The sequence below is a fragment of the Psammomys obesus genome, unplaced genomic scaffold, assembly GCF_907164565.1.
Source record: "Psammomys obesus unplaced genomic scaffold, mPsaObe1.curated_primary_1811, whole genome shotgun sequence".
NCBI classification, from domain to species: Eukaryota; Metazoa; Chordata; class Mammalia; order Rodentia; family Muridae; genus Psammomys; species Psammomys obesus.
In genome coordinates this window covers 13,317,401-13,333,239 of record NW_026592666.1, presented here as the reverse complement: position 1 = coordinate 13,333,239, position 15,839 = coordinate 13,317,401, and the positions used below count along the sequence as shown (strand labels likewise).

Genomic DNA, 15,839 nt, shown 5'->3' with positions numbered 1-15,839 from the left:
CTGGGGGTGGGGAGCTCACTGGGAAGAGCTTCCAGGATGGATCCCAGTACGAGGGGCGGGAGAGCAGGCAGCTTACACTGCCCTAGGTGTTCCCTGAGGACCCAGGCCCACCTGTCAGTCTTCTAGCAGTTTCTCCTTTCCCTGGAGCTTGCAAAGGCCCAGTGGGCTCGGGCACTATCCCCCACCATGCCAATTAATTCAGAAACCTTGAAGCAGACCTTGGGCTCCGAGTCTCACCAGGGAAGGAAAAAATGCCCTGTTTTCAGCAGCTCAGAGGCTTCTGCAAGCCCATCCGCCATGGGCTTTGTTCTTCCCATCACTCTAACAAAGCACTAAGCAAGGAGCCGCCGGCCAGCGCTCCTGCTGCTGCCAACACAGGCACCAATGACAAGGCCTGGATGGCAGCAGGTGAGCAGCCCACCTTCACACACCCCGACCTGAGGGGGCAGGCACGGGGGCTCCCGGGCCCTCCTGCTGGGGCTCAGCCTTGCCCCTCTGCTCGGTGGCCACAGCTGCACTGCTGAGGCTCTGCTTCTCTTTCCCTGAACTCCTCTCTGTTCGTGGGAAATCCAGCTCAGGCAGGTCTTGGAAAAGTAGGCCTAGTTAGCCTCTCCAGCATGAACCGTGTTCCTGCAGTTGCCACCTGGGCCGTTGAGCTCACTGAAACCCAGCAAGCCACTAGCCAGCAGGCGCCATTGAGAACACATCCAGGCAGATTCGTTTCTGCACTGTGGACGCAGAAGACTGGAGCTTAACAGTGTCTCCACACACTCCACCCTTGATGGGAGAAAGGAATTCTTCTGGGCTTCCGGCTTCCGAGGTTTCGCTCCACGGTCATCTGGATTCTGCCGACACAGCCCGCAGCCCTCCCCGGTGTGGGTCCCACCTGAGACGTCCCCAGCTCTGGAGCAGCTCCTTGCTGCCGGCCTGAGTCCTGCTGCAGCCCCACACGTGTTCTGTAGCCCGCCTGCTTGAGTCTCCCCCTCCACACCGAGCCCCAGGTCCAACGTGAGGCTCCTCTGCAGAGACCCCAGCCCCTCTCGTTTAATGACCTCGGGTGGCCAGTGAGAGTTACTGATGAAGGGTCATTATGGCAGCCAGGCTTGTAGCCTAGGTGAAAGTGAGGGTGTGTCTCAAGGAGAGAATGCTCCGAGCGCTGAGCCTGGCATCTCCCGCTCCCACTCTGGACCAAGCTTCCGGCCTCCCAGCAGACCCTAGTCCACATCCCTCTCGGCGGTCCCGAGCCTCTGGTTCCTGACTCCATTGTTCAAGCATTTTACCTCACCCCACACCTGCCACAGCTAGCACAAGCCCTACGACAGGCTTGAAACCGCTGGCAGAGGAGTAATTCTGGCTCCTGGCGTGGCTGTAGAGCGGGCATCTCTCTACACTACAAAATCACTACACAGGCAGTTGATTTGTTTTGGTTTTTTCTTCAATTTTTGGAAATGACTTTGGAGACTAATTTTCATGTGTGACCATGAAACGTATTCACAGACTCCAAAGTCAGAACAAAGGCTCTCAGTGATGCTCTTGGTGAAATTTGAGCTTTTCACCAGCTTGTCTCTGCTCAGTCAGTGCGTGGCTGGCCTTCACTTAGCCGACACCTTGGAAATCGCCGCCTGTTTTTCCTGGGCAGGTGCACAGTTTCCCGTTGCTATATTTTTTCCCTGAGCGTGAGCATCATCTTCAGTATTTTGCTAAGGTTAGCACTGTTCCTGTGAACAGCCCTTCAGTGGTGCTGGACACGGGCTCAGGCTGGGTCATCAGTACAAAGGGCACTAAGTGCCTGTAAGATTTTTGCTGGCCTCGCTAACGCCCTACACAGCCATCACAGAAAAACACGCAGCGTGCTTTCCGTGACGCCAACATGATCGAATTAGATCCATCTTTCTACAGTCTCTTTCTCTGCACGATTCCAAAGCAGAGTTGGCAAACCTGGAATTTGCACTAAATTGGAAGAACAAATGGAGCAGCGTTCTCCTCACTGCCAGTTGCCATGGCCACCAGCGGCCACCACCACTGACCTGGCAGTGAGTCCCAGCCCCACGTCCCCCACTTCCTGCCCTGCTCTTCCATTGCTAAGCTACGGCCGCGACGGAACCACGCCTTGTGGAGGCCCGGCCCTGAGCAGCTGGACCTTCTCCAGCCCTTGCATGGTGGCAGGGTCTATCACACCAGTGAGCCCCTTCACACACACCCCTGGGCCTGTCTCTCCCCAGAAAAGAGAGGTGTGTTGTGGAAAGTGACCTGTGCTCTCAGCCGCAGGAGGTCAGGGTGGTCCCTTCAGGCTCGGGAGTAAGACAACCTGTCACCCCTGGCCTCTGACGTCATGGCCCTGCTGGCCTAAAACCCCTCTCCTCTTGTCTTCTGGCCAGCCCTTGCCCACGGGTTACTAAGCGAGGGAAGCCACGGGACACAGTCCACACAGGGCAGGCGGGGCTGCCTTGTCTATCTCCCGGGAAGCTGTGACCAGCTATCTCCAGGGTTAGCTTGGGCATGGGAAGTAGGATGTGATTTGTAGACCAGGTTGGCCTTGAACTCACAGAGATCCACCTGCCTCTGCTTCCCCAAGTGCTGGGATCACAGGTGTGCACCACCGCGCCCGACTTTCTTTTCCTTTGTTTAGCTTAAATTGAACAAATTAATTTCTGAAGGTCTAAACAAGCCTATAGGCACCTTGGGTTGTGTTTTTAAGGTGCTCAAACAGGGCCTAGTGGTCACTAGGACAAGCTAACACCTAATGTGGGCAATAAAGCCCACGCAGCCTCAACTCTAGACAAAGAGCTACAGGCAACTAAGGAATGCTGAGAAGGAGGAACAGTCTTCCCCAGGAAGAACACCCCAACTGACATTCCACTCCCAGAAACATGCACACTAGTGACGTACGTTTTTAGGAATAATGTATATTACTAAGTATATAATATACATTAATTATAAATATATCAACAAAGAGAAAGTGGCCATAAATTTGAAAGCAAGCAGGGAGGAAAAGGAGGGATATATGATATAGTCATCTGTTACTCTCAAAAACGTTTAAAACATTAAATACATGCACAATAGGTGGAGACATCGGCCGAAGGACACCCGCACTCCTGCGTCACCTCTGCCACCGTCAACCGCCGTCTACCTGAGCCTTCACGCATATCTGCCCGCACCAAATTAAAGCCCATTCTAGGCCTATCTGTTCTGTCTGATGACAGCTGTTTGCCTGGGTAAGGCACCGAGGCAGGTGGAGAGCGTGGCTGGTGGGCGTGGTTCCCGAGGCTCTGCGGCACACACGCGCTGGTTCACACAGTCGCTTCACTGCTCTCACTGTCCTCTCCAGGGGCCACACGTGCACTCCCAGCGCTCCAGTGAGCCCCGCCCTATCGTGGAGGGTTTGCTGCCGAGCAGAGTACCAGAAGGACAGGTGTTGCTTTACAGATGCGAGGTCCAAAAGATGGAGGTTCTGATCCAGCTTGGATTCCACAGTAGCAGCCAGTGGCCCCTCAGGGTCCTTGTAAAGATGGGACTCTGGCCTCTCCCATGAGGTTTGCTTTTTGCTGTAGGCTTTCTGTACTCACTAATTAAGGTTTACCATTACAGACAACAGAAGCTGAGTCCCGCTGCACCCACAACAGACCCACAGCAGCAGGGAGGTATCAGGTGGCTCTGAGAATCAATGCAAAGTCTGGCAAAATGGCTCTGAGTGGACCCGAGTCAGCAGAACCTGGAAAGCAAGGAACATTCCAAAACAGCCCAGGAAAAACACTACAAGATGCTTCTGCCCCTGTAGTCAGAGACAGCCCCAGGCCGACTGTGTGTCTTCTACGGCCCATCATGCTCGAGGCCACAAGGCCAGCTATCGTCAGATGGATGAGACTCAGGTCACAGGTCAACCAGGAAGCAAACCATAGCCTTTGGAGGTCAAAGTAAGAGAAGCCTGACAGCAACAGGTCCTTGTCCTGGGGCTTCTCAGCATTTGGAACTATGAGAAATACAAGTCTGTTCTTCATAATTCTCTCAGCCTCAGGTGTTCTGTTATAGCAGCACAAGAGAAGTAAGACACATCTCCCAGAAACCCTTGCTGCTGGGTGAACTGTGTGACAAAGGTGTGGTTAATGAGGAAACAGAGCATAATCAGGTTATCCATCTGGTCCATGGAGAGTGGAGCAGGCTGTTCACCTGACCAGCTTGTCTTTCTTTCTTATGGGAACATATAATGAAGCTTTTTTTTTTCTATTGACCTATTCTTGATTTCTAAGTTCTCTTTCTCTTTTCCCTAAATGTTCATCTTTCATTATTCTCTTCATGTCGCTTCTTGTTTCTGAGAGTATTAACTGTGTTTTCTGGATTTTTAATGTTTTATTTATCAATAGTGTGTGGGTGTGAATGCATGGGCCACGGCATACATTTGGCAGTCAGAGGACAACTTCAGTTATTCACTTCTCTCCTGTTGTACGGGTCGCAGGAACCAAACTCAGGATGCCAAGCTTATGTAGCAAGCACTCTTACCCACTGTGCCACATTGCCAGCCCTAATTCTTAAACACGTGTTGGTATAATGTTCTTTTAAAATGTATACGCCTTACCCTTGTTAATTCAAATGCTGATTTCTCCACCACCCCCCCCTCTGGTTTCAGTCCAGATATTGCATTGTGATACTCACTATAAGCATCCTGTCTCAACTGTGTAAACAGGACAAAATAAAGCAACTAGATACAATGTTGTGCAATGGGAGGAGACAGAGGACAGGAAAGAGGGGAGGAGCTAGAGAGCAGGAGATGAGTGGGAGGAAGGGGGCGGGAGGAGAGTGAGGAGAGAGAGCTGGAGGAGAGATCTTGGAGGACTTGGAGCATGAACCAGACCTAAGATTTCACAAAAAGCAAGTATAATGTGGGAAATCTAAATGTTAGGAAACTGAGGGCTTGGAGGTTTCAGAGGGAGTAAATATTGCCCAGCATTGTGTTCTAGGTTAACTAAAAACCCAGTCTCTGTGTGGTGATTTGGTTATACAGCTGCTGAGGATTAACAGCAGCATTACTAGAAGATAAAACAATAGTAAATATTAATCATCACCTACAACAAACACGCCTCTGCTCCCGCTCTCCAAACCCTTTCAATTGCTATGAGGAACACCATGACCAAAGGCAACTCGGTAAGGACGCCTTCATTTCACAGCTCTCAGCTCACAGCTCTCACTGAGGAAAGTCAGGGCAAAAAAACTGGGCCCAGGAATTGAAGCGGAGGCCGTGGAGGAGTGCTGCCTCCTACCTTGCTCCTCATGGCTTGCTCTGTTTGCTTTCTTATGCAGCTCACAACCACCTGCCAGGCTTTGTCCACAGTGAGCTGGACACTTATACATAATCATTAGTCAGAAAAGACCCAAAGATTGTCAACTCAACACACAAATGCATCACTCTTCAGCCGCAACCTTTCTTTTTATCAATCCTCAAGATCTTCTGTAAGTAACACACTATAAAGAACAGTGTAACTTTAAAACTCTCACAGACTTTAAATTTTCAACACTTAAAATCTGAGCTCTCTTTTTTAAAAAAATTATTTCAACTACAGGCTCCTATAAAATCAAAAAGTAAATTAAACGGGGCTAGAGAAAAAGTTGAATGGTTAGTAGCACTGGCTGCTCTTGCAGAGAACCCAGGTTTGGTTCCCAGCACGCACATGGCATCTCCCCGACACGTGGGCTCACAGCCACCACCCGTAACTGCAGTTCCAGGGTCCAGGCTCTCCCAGCCTCAGCAGACAGCATCTATGTGTGTGCACACACACGTATGTAGACAGACAAAAAATAAAATGAATCTCAAAACATAAAGGGGGGGGGAGAAATGTCTCAGGAGTTAGGAGGGCTTGCTGCTCTTCCAAAGGACCTGAATTCCCTCCCAGCACCCACATCAGCGGCTTCACCGCTTCCTGTAACTCCAGCTTCACATCCTCTTCAGGCCTCAGAGGGCACCTGCGTGTGGACACGGACACGCACACACCAATTCAAGTGTTTCTCATTTCAAAAGGAAGAACCACAATGAAACTCAAGCAAAACCAAACCAAGCCGTGTACTACCTCAGTGTCCTGTGATATCTGAGACTCCCTCATGACCTTCTGGGCTCCAAAAGGCTAGGGGCACCTCCACCTCTCCGCCTCTGCCATCTACAACACACACAGCTCACCTTCTGAGGCCTCACAGCTGAGGCCAGGCCAGTTCTCCACCTCTTCAGCCATTCTTGATGGACAGCCCACAGTCCTGGCATCTCTGATGTGCTGAGGTCTCCGTGGGCTGCACCCTCATGAATGGCTTCCTGATCACTCATCAGACACTCCCATTCTGCCATATGGCCCAGGCCTCAGCTGCTCTTCATGACCCCTCAGCTCTGCTGCACTCATGCTGCTAAAACCAGCACCACCTGGAAAACTCTGGCTGGTGGACAAGTTCAGCCACCAGCATCAGATGCAGCTGTGGCCTTCTCTGGCAGCAGCCGCCGTGTGTGATCCTGAGGACATACTGCTAGAAGACTTTATTTTATGCTGGTCTCCGCTTAATCACATCTGACTTCTCAGCCACACACGGCTAGACATCACAGAGCCCTTTGCGCAGTGGGGGGGGGGGGGGGGGGGGTACTCAGCTTATACTTACATATCACTATTCATCATTGAAGGAACATCATCATCATCACTATCATCTCTATCATCACCATCACCATCACCATCATCACCATCATCATCATCACCATCACCATCATCACCATCACCATCATCATCATCACCACCATCACCATCATCACCATTACCAGCAGCAGCAGCAGCATCACCATCACCATCATCATCACCATCATTGACATCAATCTATCCCTGCTGGGCCTCCTTGAAGATACTCAGCTTCCACCATAATCTGGATTTCTGGTGTAAGGCCTGGAGTTGGAACTCTTTCCTCTGACAACCTGTTTCCACTCTCCAAGACCCTGAAGTGAGTGCTTCTCGTGCATGGGGTCTCCTTTCCCACACTTCGGGACCAGCAAATCACAGAAAAGCACTAGCTTGCCTGAGCACCATGATTTAATGTAGCATTCAAGATTTCAAGCCAGGAAGGAAGAAATGAGTCGAAAGCCTTGTTTGGTTCTGGTGTTGTCTCTGGTAGCCAGAGCCCTGGAACTCAGCTTCACCATCTGAGTAACACAGAACTGGGCTGCTCATGTCGAGGCCACTCCCTGTCTGGTGTTCTTGGCTCTCACCTGAGATGAACATTACCAGAATTTCTGCTGTTGAGTACACTAAAATGAAAATGACCCAAATGAGAGTGGCCTGGGACCCACCACAGAGAGAGATCTAACTGCCAAGTTCAAACTCTATCTCACTGACAAAAGCCTACAGGACCACAGTGCACCCAGACAAGGACAGAAGAAACAGCACTACCTTGAGGGGCTGACCGTGATTAGTCCACCCTTGCCCGTGCAGGCCAGACAGGAGGGACACTGTCCCTGGGTCACAGATGTTGGTGATAAGGTGGGGGCATGCAGACTAGAATAACCGACAAACCTAGAACAGGCCTGTAGAACCCCCTAAGTGATTTCTGTCCCTCTGACAGTTCTGAGCCACAGGGCAGCACAGGTCAGGGTGACAACGACCGGACGCTCCTTCATCCGACCAGTGCTGTGTCGCCTGGGCTGGGGAAACGCTCAGTCAGTAAAGGCACCTACCGCCCAGCCCGAGTCTGATTCCCAGAACCCACATGCTGGAAAGAGAACCAGCTCCTCCAAATTGTCTTCCAGTGGGCAGGAAATAACTGATGGCACAGTTCTGTTTTCCTTTGGTGTGTGTGTGAGAGAGAGAGAGAGAGAGAGAGAGTTTCCCTGTCTTTGTCCACTTGCGGAGGTCACGCAACCACTCTGGTGTCAAGCCTTGCCCTCCACCCTATTTGAGGCATCTCCCACCTTGTACACAAGGACACGTGGCCTGCAAGCTTCCGGGAGTCTCCACCTCCCATCTCACTGCAGAGAGGCTGTGGTGAGAGAAACAAGCTGAAAACAGACAGCCCGGGGAAGGCGTTCTTTGGAAGCGTTTTTGCACTAAGAGAAAAAGAAAAAGTAGGCAGAGCTGGAGGGGAGGTCTGAAAACGTGTAAACAGAGAGCATTCTGTGTACTGCGGGACTGTGAAAGGGAGGGAGGGCGCTGGAGCCGCAGAGGGGCGAGAAGAGATGCCAGGGGGAGCCTAGGTGCAGAGGCAGCAAGGCAGGCATTCGGGTGGCACGGAGCAGCCTTCAAGGGACCTCGGAGTCTGCGCACTGCCGTGGACAGGCCAGCTGTAGCTGGAGGGCAGGGGAAGCGCAGGGCGGCCGGAAGCTGTGTCCAGCCATCCTGCACCTCCACAGACAGCCCCGTGGCCTCCCTGCTGCTTGCAGCTTTTCTTGGTTTCGGAAGCCTGCAGAGGGGGCAGGCAGTGTGGAGGAAGGCCACACTGACTCAAGGGCTGCAGCGTTAGATCTGTGACAGTTGTGCTAAAGCCAGAGGGAGATGCTTCTGCTGCATGGCTTTATTTCTGTGTAAGTGACACCCGAGAGATCCAGACTGCACCTCCCAAACAAGTAATCATCAAAGAAGCCGAAGGCACAGTCAATTCCTTACATCAGTTTCTTAAGCTTGAACAAAGAAAACAATGCCAGAGGAAAAAACAACTCCAAAAGATGGTTGCCTGCTAATGTCTGGATTTAATGTTACCCCCAGCCCCCCACTGCTCCCCAGACGCTGACTCCCCTGAAAGACCCCCAAACTGTAGAGCTTTATGGCTTTGCTTCCAAAAAAATCAATAGAAACAAGGAGTTCTATGATCTTTCAAAGATAAGCAAGGCTCTTCAGCAATACTTTTCTAAGCATAAAAAATCAAAGCCAAATTTAAAAAAAAAAGTTTCTCCAGACAAAAACATCAATTAAAAAGAAAAAAAGCCCAATTTGGGTCTAAATTAGTCTACCCACACTGCTAACTTCAGAGGAGCTGAAGGTTAGAACCACCCACATACATCATGCTGCTCATAACTTAATTTTTATTAAAGATAAATATCATTAACGAATCATAAACATATATACCCGTTCCCAGAATACAGAAACAGAGCCTGTAGGACCTCCTCCCAGACAGGCAAATGACAGTTTCAAACACCGTTCAACGACACAGACATTTAATATTTTTATCCGTTAGAAAATCAGATTTGACCACAAAGTGCCCACAGCTGCAGAGTGGTCAGTCCCAGTCCTGGAGGGGATTTTCTGTATCTTCTGTTCTCGGGGGAAATGAGTCCTTGCTCCCCTCAGGTACTCCCTAAGCAGAAAGTAAGCAGTTTAGGGCTCGCGTCTGCTGGTGGCAGAGGGCTGGCACGAGCAATGGCTTCAGGAGCATGATGGCATAGGAAGGGCTCATCCCACATGAGCACCGCCCTGAGCATCTGTTTAACTTCGTTTCTGTTACCGTGACTAAACCCAGGCAAGACGCAACTTAGAGAAGAAAGGGGTAGCTTAGCTCACAGTTCCGGTTGCAAGCTGTTAGCGCAGGGTGTCAAGGCAGGAACGGAAAGCCGCCGGGCACACGCGCAGTCCCAGCAGAGAGGTCAAGCGTGGACACTTGCTTGCCCTCAGCTGTCTCCTCACACTGCTTACGACATCCTGGCAGCGGGCAGCGTCACCCACACGGGCTGAGGCTTCCTACATCAGTTAATAAAAAACCCATAATTTCTCACTAAAACTCTTCCAGAGGGATCGTAGGCTGTGTCAAGTTAACAGTTAAACTACCCAGCATTCGAACTGCAGGCGTGAGGCGCTGACCCCATGACTCCTGTCAGAGGTAGTAGAATGTGGCGTGCAAACCAACTCAGCAGGGACTGGGAGACACACTGGGGGAGCCCTGACAGGCATGCGGGCTCCATCCCAGCACCACAAACCACCAAACCATACCACACAAAAACGTTTGGCTACAGAGTCCATTTCCCTACTTGTATTTAAGATGATTATGCCCGGTAATTAGAAGATGCTGCTGCTACTTGAGTTCAAACCTTCCACTGTTGTTGTCATGCTGAATTCCAGCCCGTTTGCCTCAGGCTCGTACAGCCCTGCTCTGAGCTTGGACGGTTTCACTGTTCACCCCCAGGACAATCCCAGGCTCCCCGAGGGGCCTAACCTGGGCCTTAGAATAAAAGGCGGGAAGCTAAAGAGACCTGGGCAAGCCCCCAACAGGTTTCCCTGTCACATTCGCAACCAAACGGACGGCACCTTGCAAACTGAGAGGGTTTTGGTTTTGGTTTTGGTTGTTGTTGTTTTGTCTTGTCTTGTTTTCCTCACCTGTGCTCACGCTCAACACAGGGCTTGGCCACATGGAGAAGCACACAGAAACAAAACTAAGCCAGGAGCCTCGGAAGTCAGTGTTTGAAGACGCCTTGACAAAAATTACTTTTGTTTAGATTTTACTTACTGGTGTGCACATGCCCACATGTAAAGATCAATTCTCCCCTTTTACCGTGTGGGTGTCAGGGACGGAACAGGACCGACAGCGAGCACCCCAGCCCACATGACGGTCCTCACCCAGGCCAGAGGGGACCCTCGAAGGGCGGCAGGCTGGCTCCGGTCTCCTGAGGACTGGGAATAATGACAGGCGTCTCCCACTACACCTGAGCCCCGCCAGAGAGGCGTAAGCTTCCAAATCCACCTGAGAGACCAGCCCAGAAAAGGCTAAGACACCAGCCCTAATGTGGTGCATACAGAAAATTAACTGAATTTTGAAAACATGGTGAGAGAAAGCACGTGCTTCCGGATGGAGGGACGGGAAACATGTGAGCCAGACCTCATCTATTTTTTAAGCGATGCTCAGCAGCTCCCGTATTAAATTAGGCTTGTTAACTCTTCAGTCTGCGAGAAGGCTGAAGACTGGAGGATCTAGAGGGTGTCCGAGGCTCGGCCTTGTGTTTTCAAAACTGCGTCCTGAGACTGCAGCGGGCACCACGCCGCCATCGCCCATGCCGCTGTGACGGTAAAAGCCACGTGGGAAGGGTGGCATGCATGTTTCACTTCTGCCTGGAGCCTGCTCCGGAGAGCCTCTAGATGTACCTGTGGGCCACGGCTTCGGCTCATGTCCCCACCACAGCACACCTGGCCCTCGGCCCTGGCCCTGTGCAGCAGAGCGGGCAAAGGCCATGTCGCACACTAAGAAGGGATTGGAGGCATTTGCTGTGTCACTTCCCGAGTAAAACTATCCTGGCGCCTGCAGGTGGAGGCCTGGCTCTGTCATTCGTGCATGTGGGAGACACACATGACCTCATGAGAAGGCTAGTCTAAACCATGGGTCTGTGGGAATTCCACGGAGACCCCAGGGTAAAGCCACAGGGTCAGGCAGAACCAGGAAGCAGAGCGGCACTAAGACAACAGCAGGACAGAAGCAGCCGAGTGCAGGGGAGGGAGAGGCCGGGGTTCGGGGTAGCACCAGCCCCACGCTTCGGAGAGAAGCGCGGGAAGCTGTGTTACGGTGCACGGCCAGGTCTCAGCTGCCTCTGCCCACACCCGGTTTGCTTAAAGGAAAGAAGAATGGCTGCTGCCTAAGGACGCCCGACATCTTCAATGCAACAGCAGCTGTGGGCACAGGGACATCTGCTTATGCTCCAGGACACTACACATGCCCAAAGGATGTGCCCTCCCCTCCCCTCAGCATTGTGCGCGCTCAGGCCTGCTGCGTGCAGACCCCCAACCCTGACCTTGCTGACGTGTGTGGGGCCATGAGCAATGTGGCTGATGAATGAATGAAGAGAGGGAAGGTCTGAGGCAGAGCAGCTAGTGCCGAGTTCTGATGCCCGCTCTTCCACCCACCAAACAGCAAAGCCACCATCCTGTTACAAGCCTCGGCTTCCTCACACCACACCCCCACCCCGTCAGAAGACTGGCTGGGCTGGGTTTGGATAGTGGACGTGGCCCCTACCTGGGGACAATTTCCCCTACTCTTCACCTGGTTCAGATTTCCACACATTCTGAACTATGGGTACTGAACTCGGCACTATACGATTTTGAAGAGTGTCACAGGCAGAAGAATTTTCCCCAACAGTTGAAGAAGAAATTTAGAGAAGGGACAGAAACAAATGTGGAATGAGGCCCCGGAGGCAGGGTCCAGCTTCCTCCAACCTAACGGTGTTCTGACCACGAAGTGTCCCTGAGTTCAGGTGGGAGCGTATCCCAACATTTACAGCTACCCGGTCCCAGGAAGCCTTTGCTCTAAGCACATAGTAAAATCTAGTGAAGTTAAAAGTGGGAGAAAGCAGTACTTCCTGCAACACAGAGCACGGCGACATGTCTGGTGACGGTGGCTGCATGGCCGCAGGACCCTGTTTTCACCCGGCTCTGAAAACCTTCAGAGATGAGGATAGAAGCTGGGAATAGCAAGTTAAATTCCAAAAGGCAACACTCAGCATATCTATGACCACGTGACAAATCTAATGTGAAGAGACAGGGTCAGGAAGGACCACTGACATGGGAAGAGCCCCAGCCTGGGCCTACTTCCATGCTCGGTAGCCCAGGAGCTTAAACCCAGCCCAGGACCCAGGGGCACCCTGGATACCACACAGACCATGCCTGAGCCTGGAGGCCCCTGAGTGTGAACTTAGAGATCTGAAGTGCTCTGGGCCTCCAGCTGGTCCCCACCCGTCCATCAGTACATCTGCAGCAGAGACCAGCTGCCCCGGAAGGCTCAGTGGAGACAGCACCTACTGGGCATCAGCAGTGTGTTCAGTTCATACAGCAAGGCTCGGCAGCGGCTTCTCAGCCTGACTTTTAGGCTCATGTAACTCAGTTTCCTTCCAGCATGTAAGTGAGCTACGGTGGCTGCAGGCTGCAGGTGTCTCCTGGAACTACACTGAGGGCGCAACGGGTACCAGCTGGCTAACACAGGCTCAGTGCCCAGATATGTCAGGCAAGTGGGGGGCAGAGGAGTCAGGAAAGGGACTGAGGGATGCTAATTACCCCTAAGACTTTACCACCACCCTCTCCTAAGGGATGGGACACCGGGGGCAGCCACCCTGAACTCTGACAGCACTCAATTCTTATTCCTGCTCCGTCTGCTGGCTATGCATCTTTGGACAAGGAAGTGTCCCTGGCTGCCGGTCCCTAACCTGTGAAGTGAGAATGATGAGTCAGGTCCATGGCTTCATATGTATGCTGAGCCCTGAAAGGAGCGGGTGAAGGCAAGTCTGAGGACATAGTGCAAAGGCCTGAAATCTGTTATTGCTCTGGATGCCAGCTGGGAGCAAGCCGTTGCTCTGCATGTGTGTCCATTCTCGCGTGTGCAGGGCACCGAGGCAGCACACTGTCGTCCTGGTCCTTGCTCTACCCCTGGCAGTTCCCAGCAAGACCGGATCATCACCAAAAGTTCTGGAGTTTGTCCCGGTGCCACCAGGCTCCCCTCAGACGGAGGGGCAGTCCTGCTCCTGAGAGCTCTCCAGAGCCTGCCAGTAAAGGAGCAGGTCCTGGGGCTTCATGTGATGGCAGGCCACGATCCTCCGGAAGCGGCACACGGAGAAGCGCAGGCCGCCCGGGAAGAAGGTCTGCCTGCTGTGCAGCTCCTCAGGCCGGATCTTCAGCTTGGCCAGGCAGAGCCCGACAAACACGTCCTCCAGCTTGATGAACGGAACGCTCTCCGACACCTCGTAGATCTGGATGGCCACGTCGCTGGAGAAGACGTACCCGGTGCCCGAGCAGAACGGTGGGTACCTGTCCCAGGGGTACTCAAACTTACTCACAAACCACTTGTTGAACTTCTGCCTGATGGGGGAGTCGTTGGGCTTTATGTAGCCTGTGAAGAACCTGGCCGTTTTGTTTTTCCGCAGCAGCAGCTCAGTCAGGTAGGGGACATTCACAAACATGTCTGAGTCTGTCTTCATCACGAAGGCTGCCTGGGGACAGAAGTGGTAGACCCATTCCATGCCCATCATGGTCTTCAGGGTCAAGTTGAAGTAGGCGTCCTTGAAGTCCTTCTGGATGATGTCTCGGTGCTGTTCGCTCTCCCTTGCCATGGCATCCATCTCGTCGCTGCTGTCTGAGGCCCCCAGAAGGAAAAAGGTCCTCACCTGCTGCCCCTGCACGCTCATCTCTCTGCCCCACGTCTTGCGGATGGCCATGCGAGCGGCCAGCTGCTTGTAGGATGAGGTCACCAGCAGCACGAGGAAAGGTGGCTTCTGCTTGCAGTCTATATCCGGAAGCTGGAGGAACTTCCCGTGGCTTTGCTTGTAAACGAACTGCAGCTCTTTGAAAGGCTCCATACTGAAGTACAAGCACAGTGCCCCGATCACCAGGATGAGCGCATAGATCAGCCTCATCTTCACGCTGACCATCTGAAGGAACAAAGACAAGCGGCCAGTACAGAGTCAGAAGGCAGAATAGTGGGCACCACGATAAAAAATAAAAGCTTTTAAAGCTTACCAAAAGAAGTTCCCAATGCAAAGGGAAAACGGATGTTTAAGAAAATAGAATTGTGAATCAGTGTGAATGTTACACATTACATATGTGTATGGAATGATATCAAGCCCCATATATACACAATTTTAAAATGAACTTTTAAAAAATATTCATCAAGGAGAGCAACAGAACCAAAAAATTTGAGCACAGGGGTCTTTCCTGAGACTCATACTCCAACCAAGTAACCTGCATGGAGATAACCCAGAACCCCTGCACAGATGTAGCCCATGGCAGTTCAGTGTCCAAGTGGGTTCCATAGTAATGGGAACAGGGACTGTCTCTGACATGATTGGCCTGCTCTTTGATCACCTCCCCGTGAGGGGGAAGCAGCCTTACCAGGCCACAGAGGAAGACAATGCAGCCACTCCTGATGAGACCGAACAGACTAGGATCAGAAGGAAGAAAAGGAAACCCTCCCCTACCAGTGGACTTGGGGAGGGGAGTGTGTGGAGAAGGGGGAGGAAGGGAGGAATTGGGAGGGGAGGAGGGAGGGAACTAGAGGGGGGATACAAAGTAAATAAAGCGTAATTAAAAATTAAAAAATTAAAAATAAATATTCATGAGTTGATGTGCCAGGGAGATGAGAAACATGACAAGATCCCGAATTTGGAAAACTCTGGAACCTTTCAGCACCCAGAAATGGAGGCCAGGCCTCGACAGTGAGACACACAGGACAGCCTGCCACACTGCGCTGTAGCACACTGTGAGCTCTGAGATTCTAGACGCTGGTCCCAGCTCTGGGGGCCGCCAGCCCTGCACTGGTGGAGCATCCAGACTCCTCGTCCATTGTATATGGGGCCAGATCTCCCCATATACCCTCCGATGACTCCATGACACAGAGTGACCCAGCTGGGCAGCCTGCAGGTCTGCAGGCCGCACATGCTGGGTATAAGCTCAGGACTGTCCACAGATGCCTCTGTGCTAATTAAGCGTGCTCAAAAAGCAACTCTTAAGAACTTAAGTTCCTTGTATCCCTGATCTCTCCAGGACTTTAAACGTAAGATGGAAGGTATTGGACTGGGGGAGGGGCATAGGAGAAGAGGGAGGGAGGTGGGATTAGGAGGAGAAGGGTGAGGGGGCTACAGCTGGGTTACAAAGTGAATAAACGGTAACTAAAAGCATTGCAATAAAGAACTGAAGTTGATGTGTTGGAATCCTTGGTCCACGGCTGATGGTGCTGTTGCAGAAGGTTGTAGAGCCCTTTGTAAGATGGGAACCAGCTCCTCAAAGCCAGTTCTTGGGGTGAGTGGTCGGACTGAGGCACTGTCCTCTTCCTGTGCTCTCTGCCTCCTGACCCACAAGAGCTGAGCAAACGTCCTCACCCTCCTGCAACCACAGTTACAGCTGCTCCCAGCGGCTCGTTCATCTTCCTAC

At 52.1% G+C, this 15,839-nt stretch overlaps 1 protein-coding gene across 3 annotated transcripts in view; it reads right to left on the bottom strand.

Annotated features, from left to right (window-relative positions):
- Nucleotides 1–8,883: 8,883 nt before the first annotated feature.
- B3galt5 (beta-1,3-galactosyltransferase 5) overlaps nt 8,884–15,839 on the bottom strand; it is a 53,566-nt gene continuing 46,610 nt past the window's right edge. For all 3 annotated transcript variants that reach the window (XM_055614998.1, XM_055614999.1, XM_055614997.1), the window contains one exon: nt 8,884–14,341. In XM_055614998.1, coding sequence (XP_055470973.1) covers nt 13,415–14,341 — 927 coding nt within the window. In that variant the 3' untranslated portion in view covers nt 8,884–13,414. The remainder of the gene's footprint in view (nt 14,342–15,839) is intronic.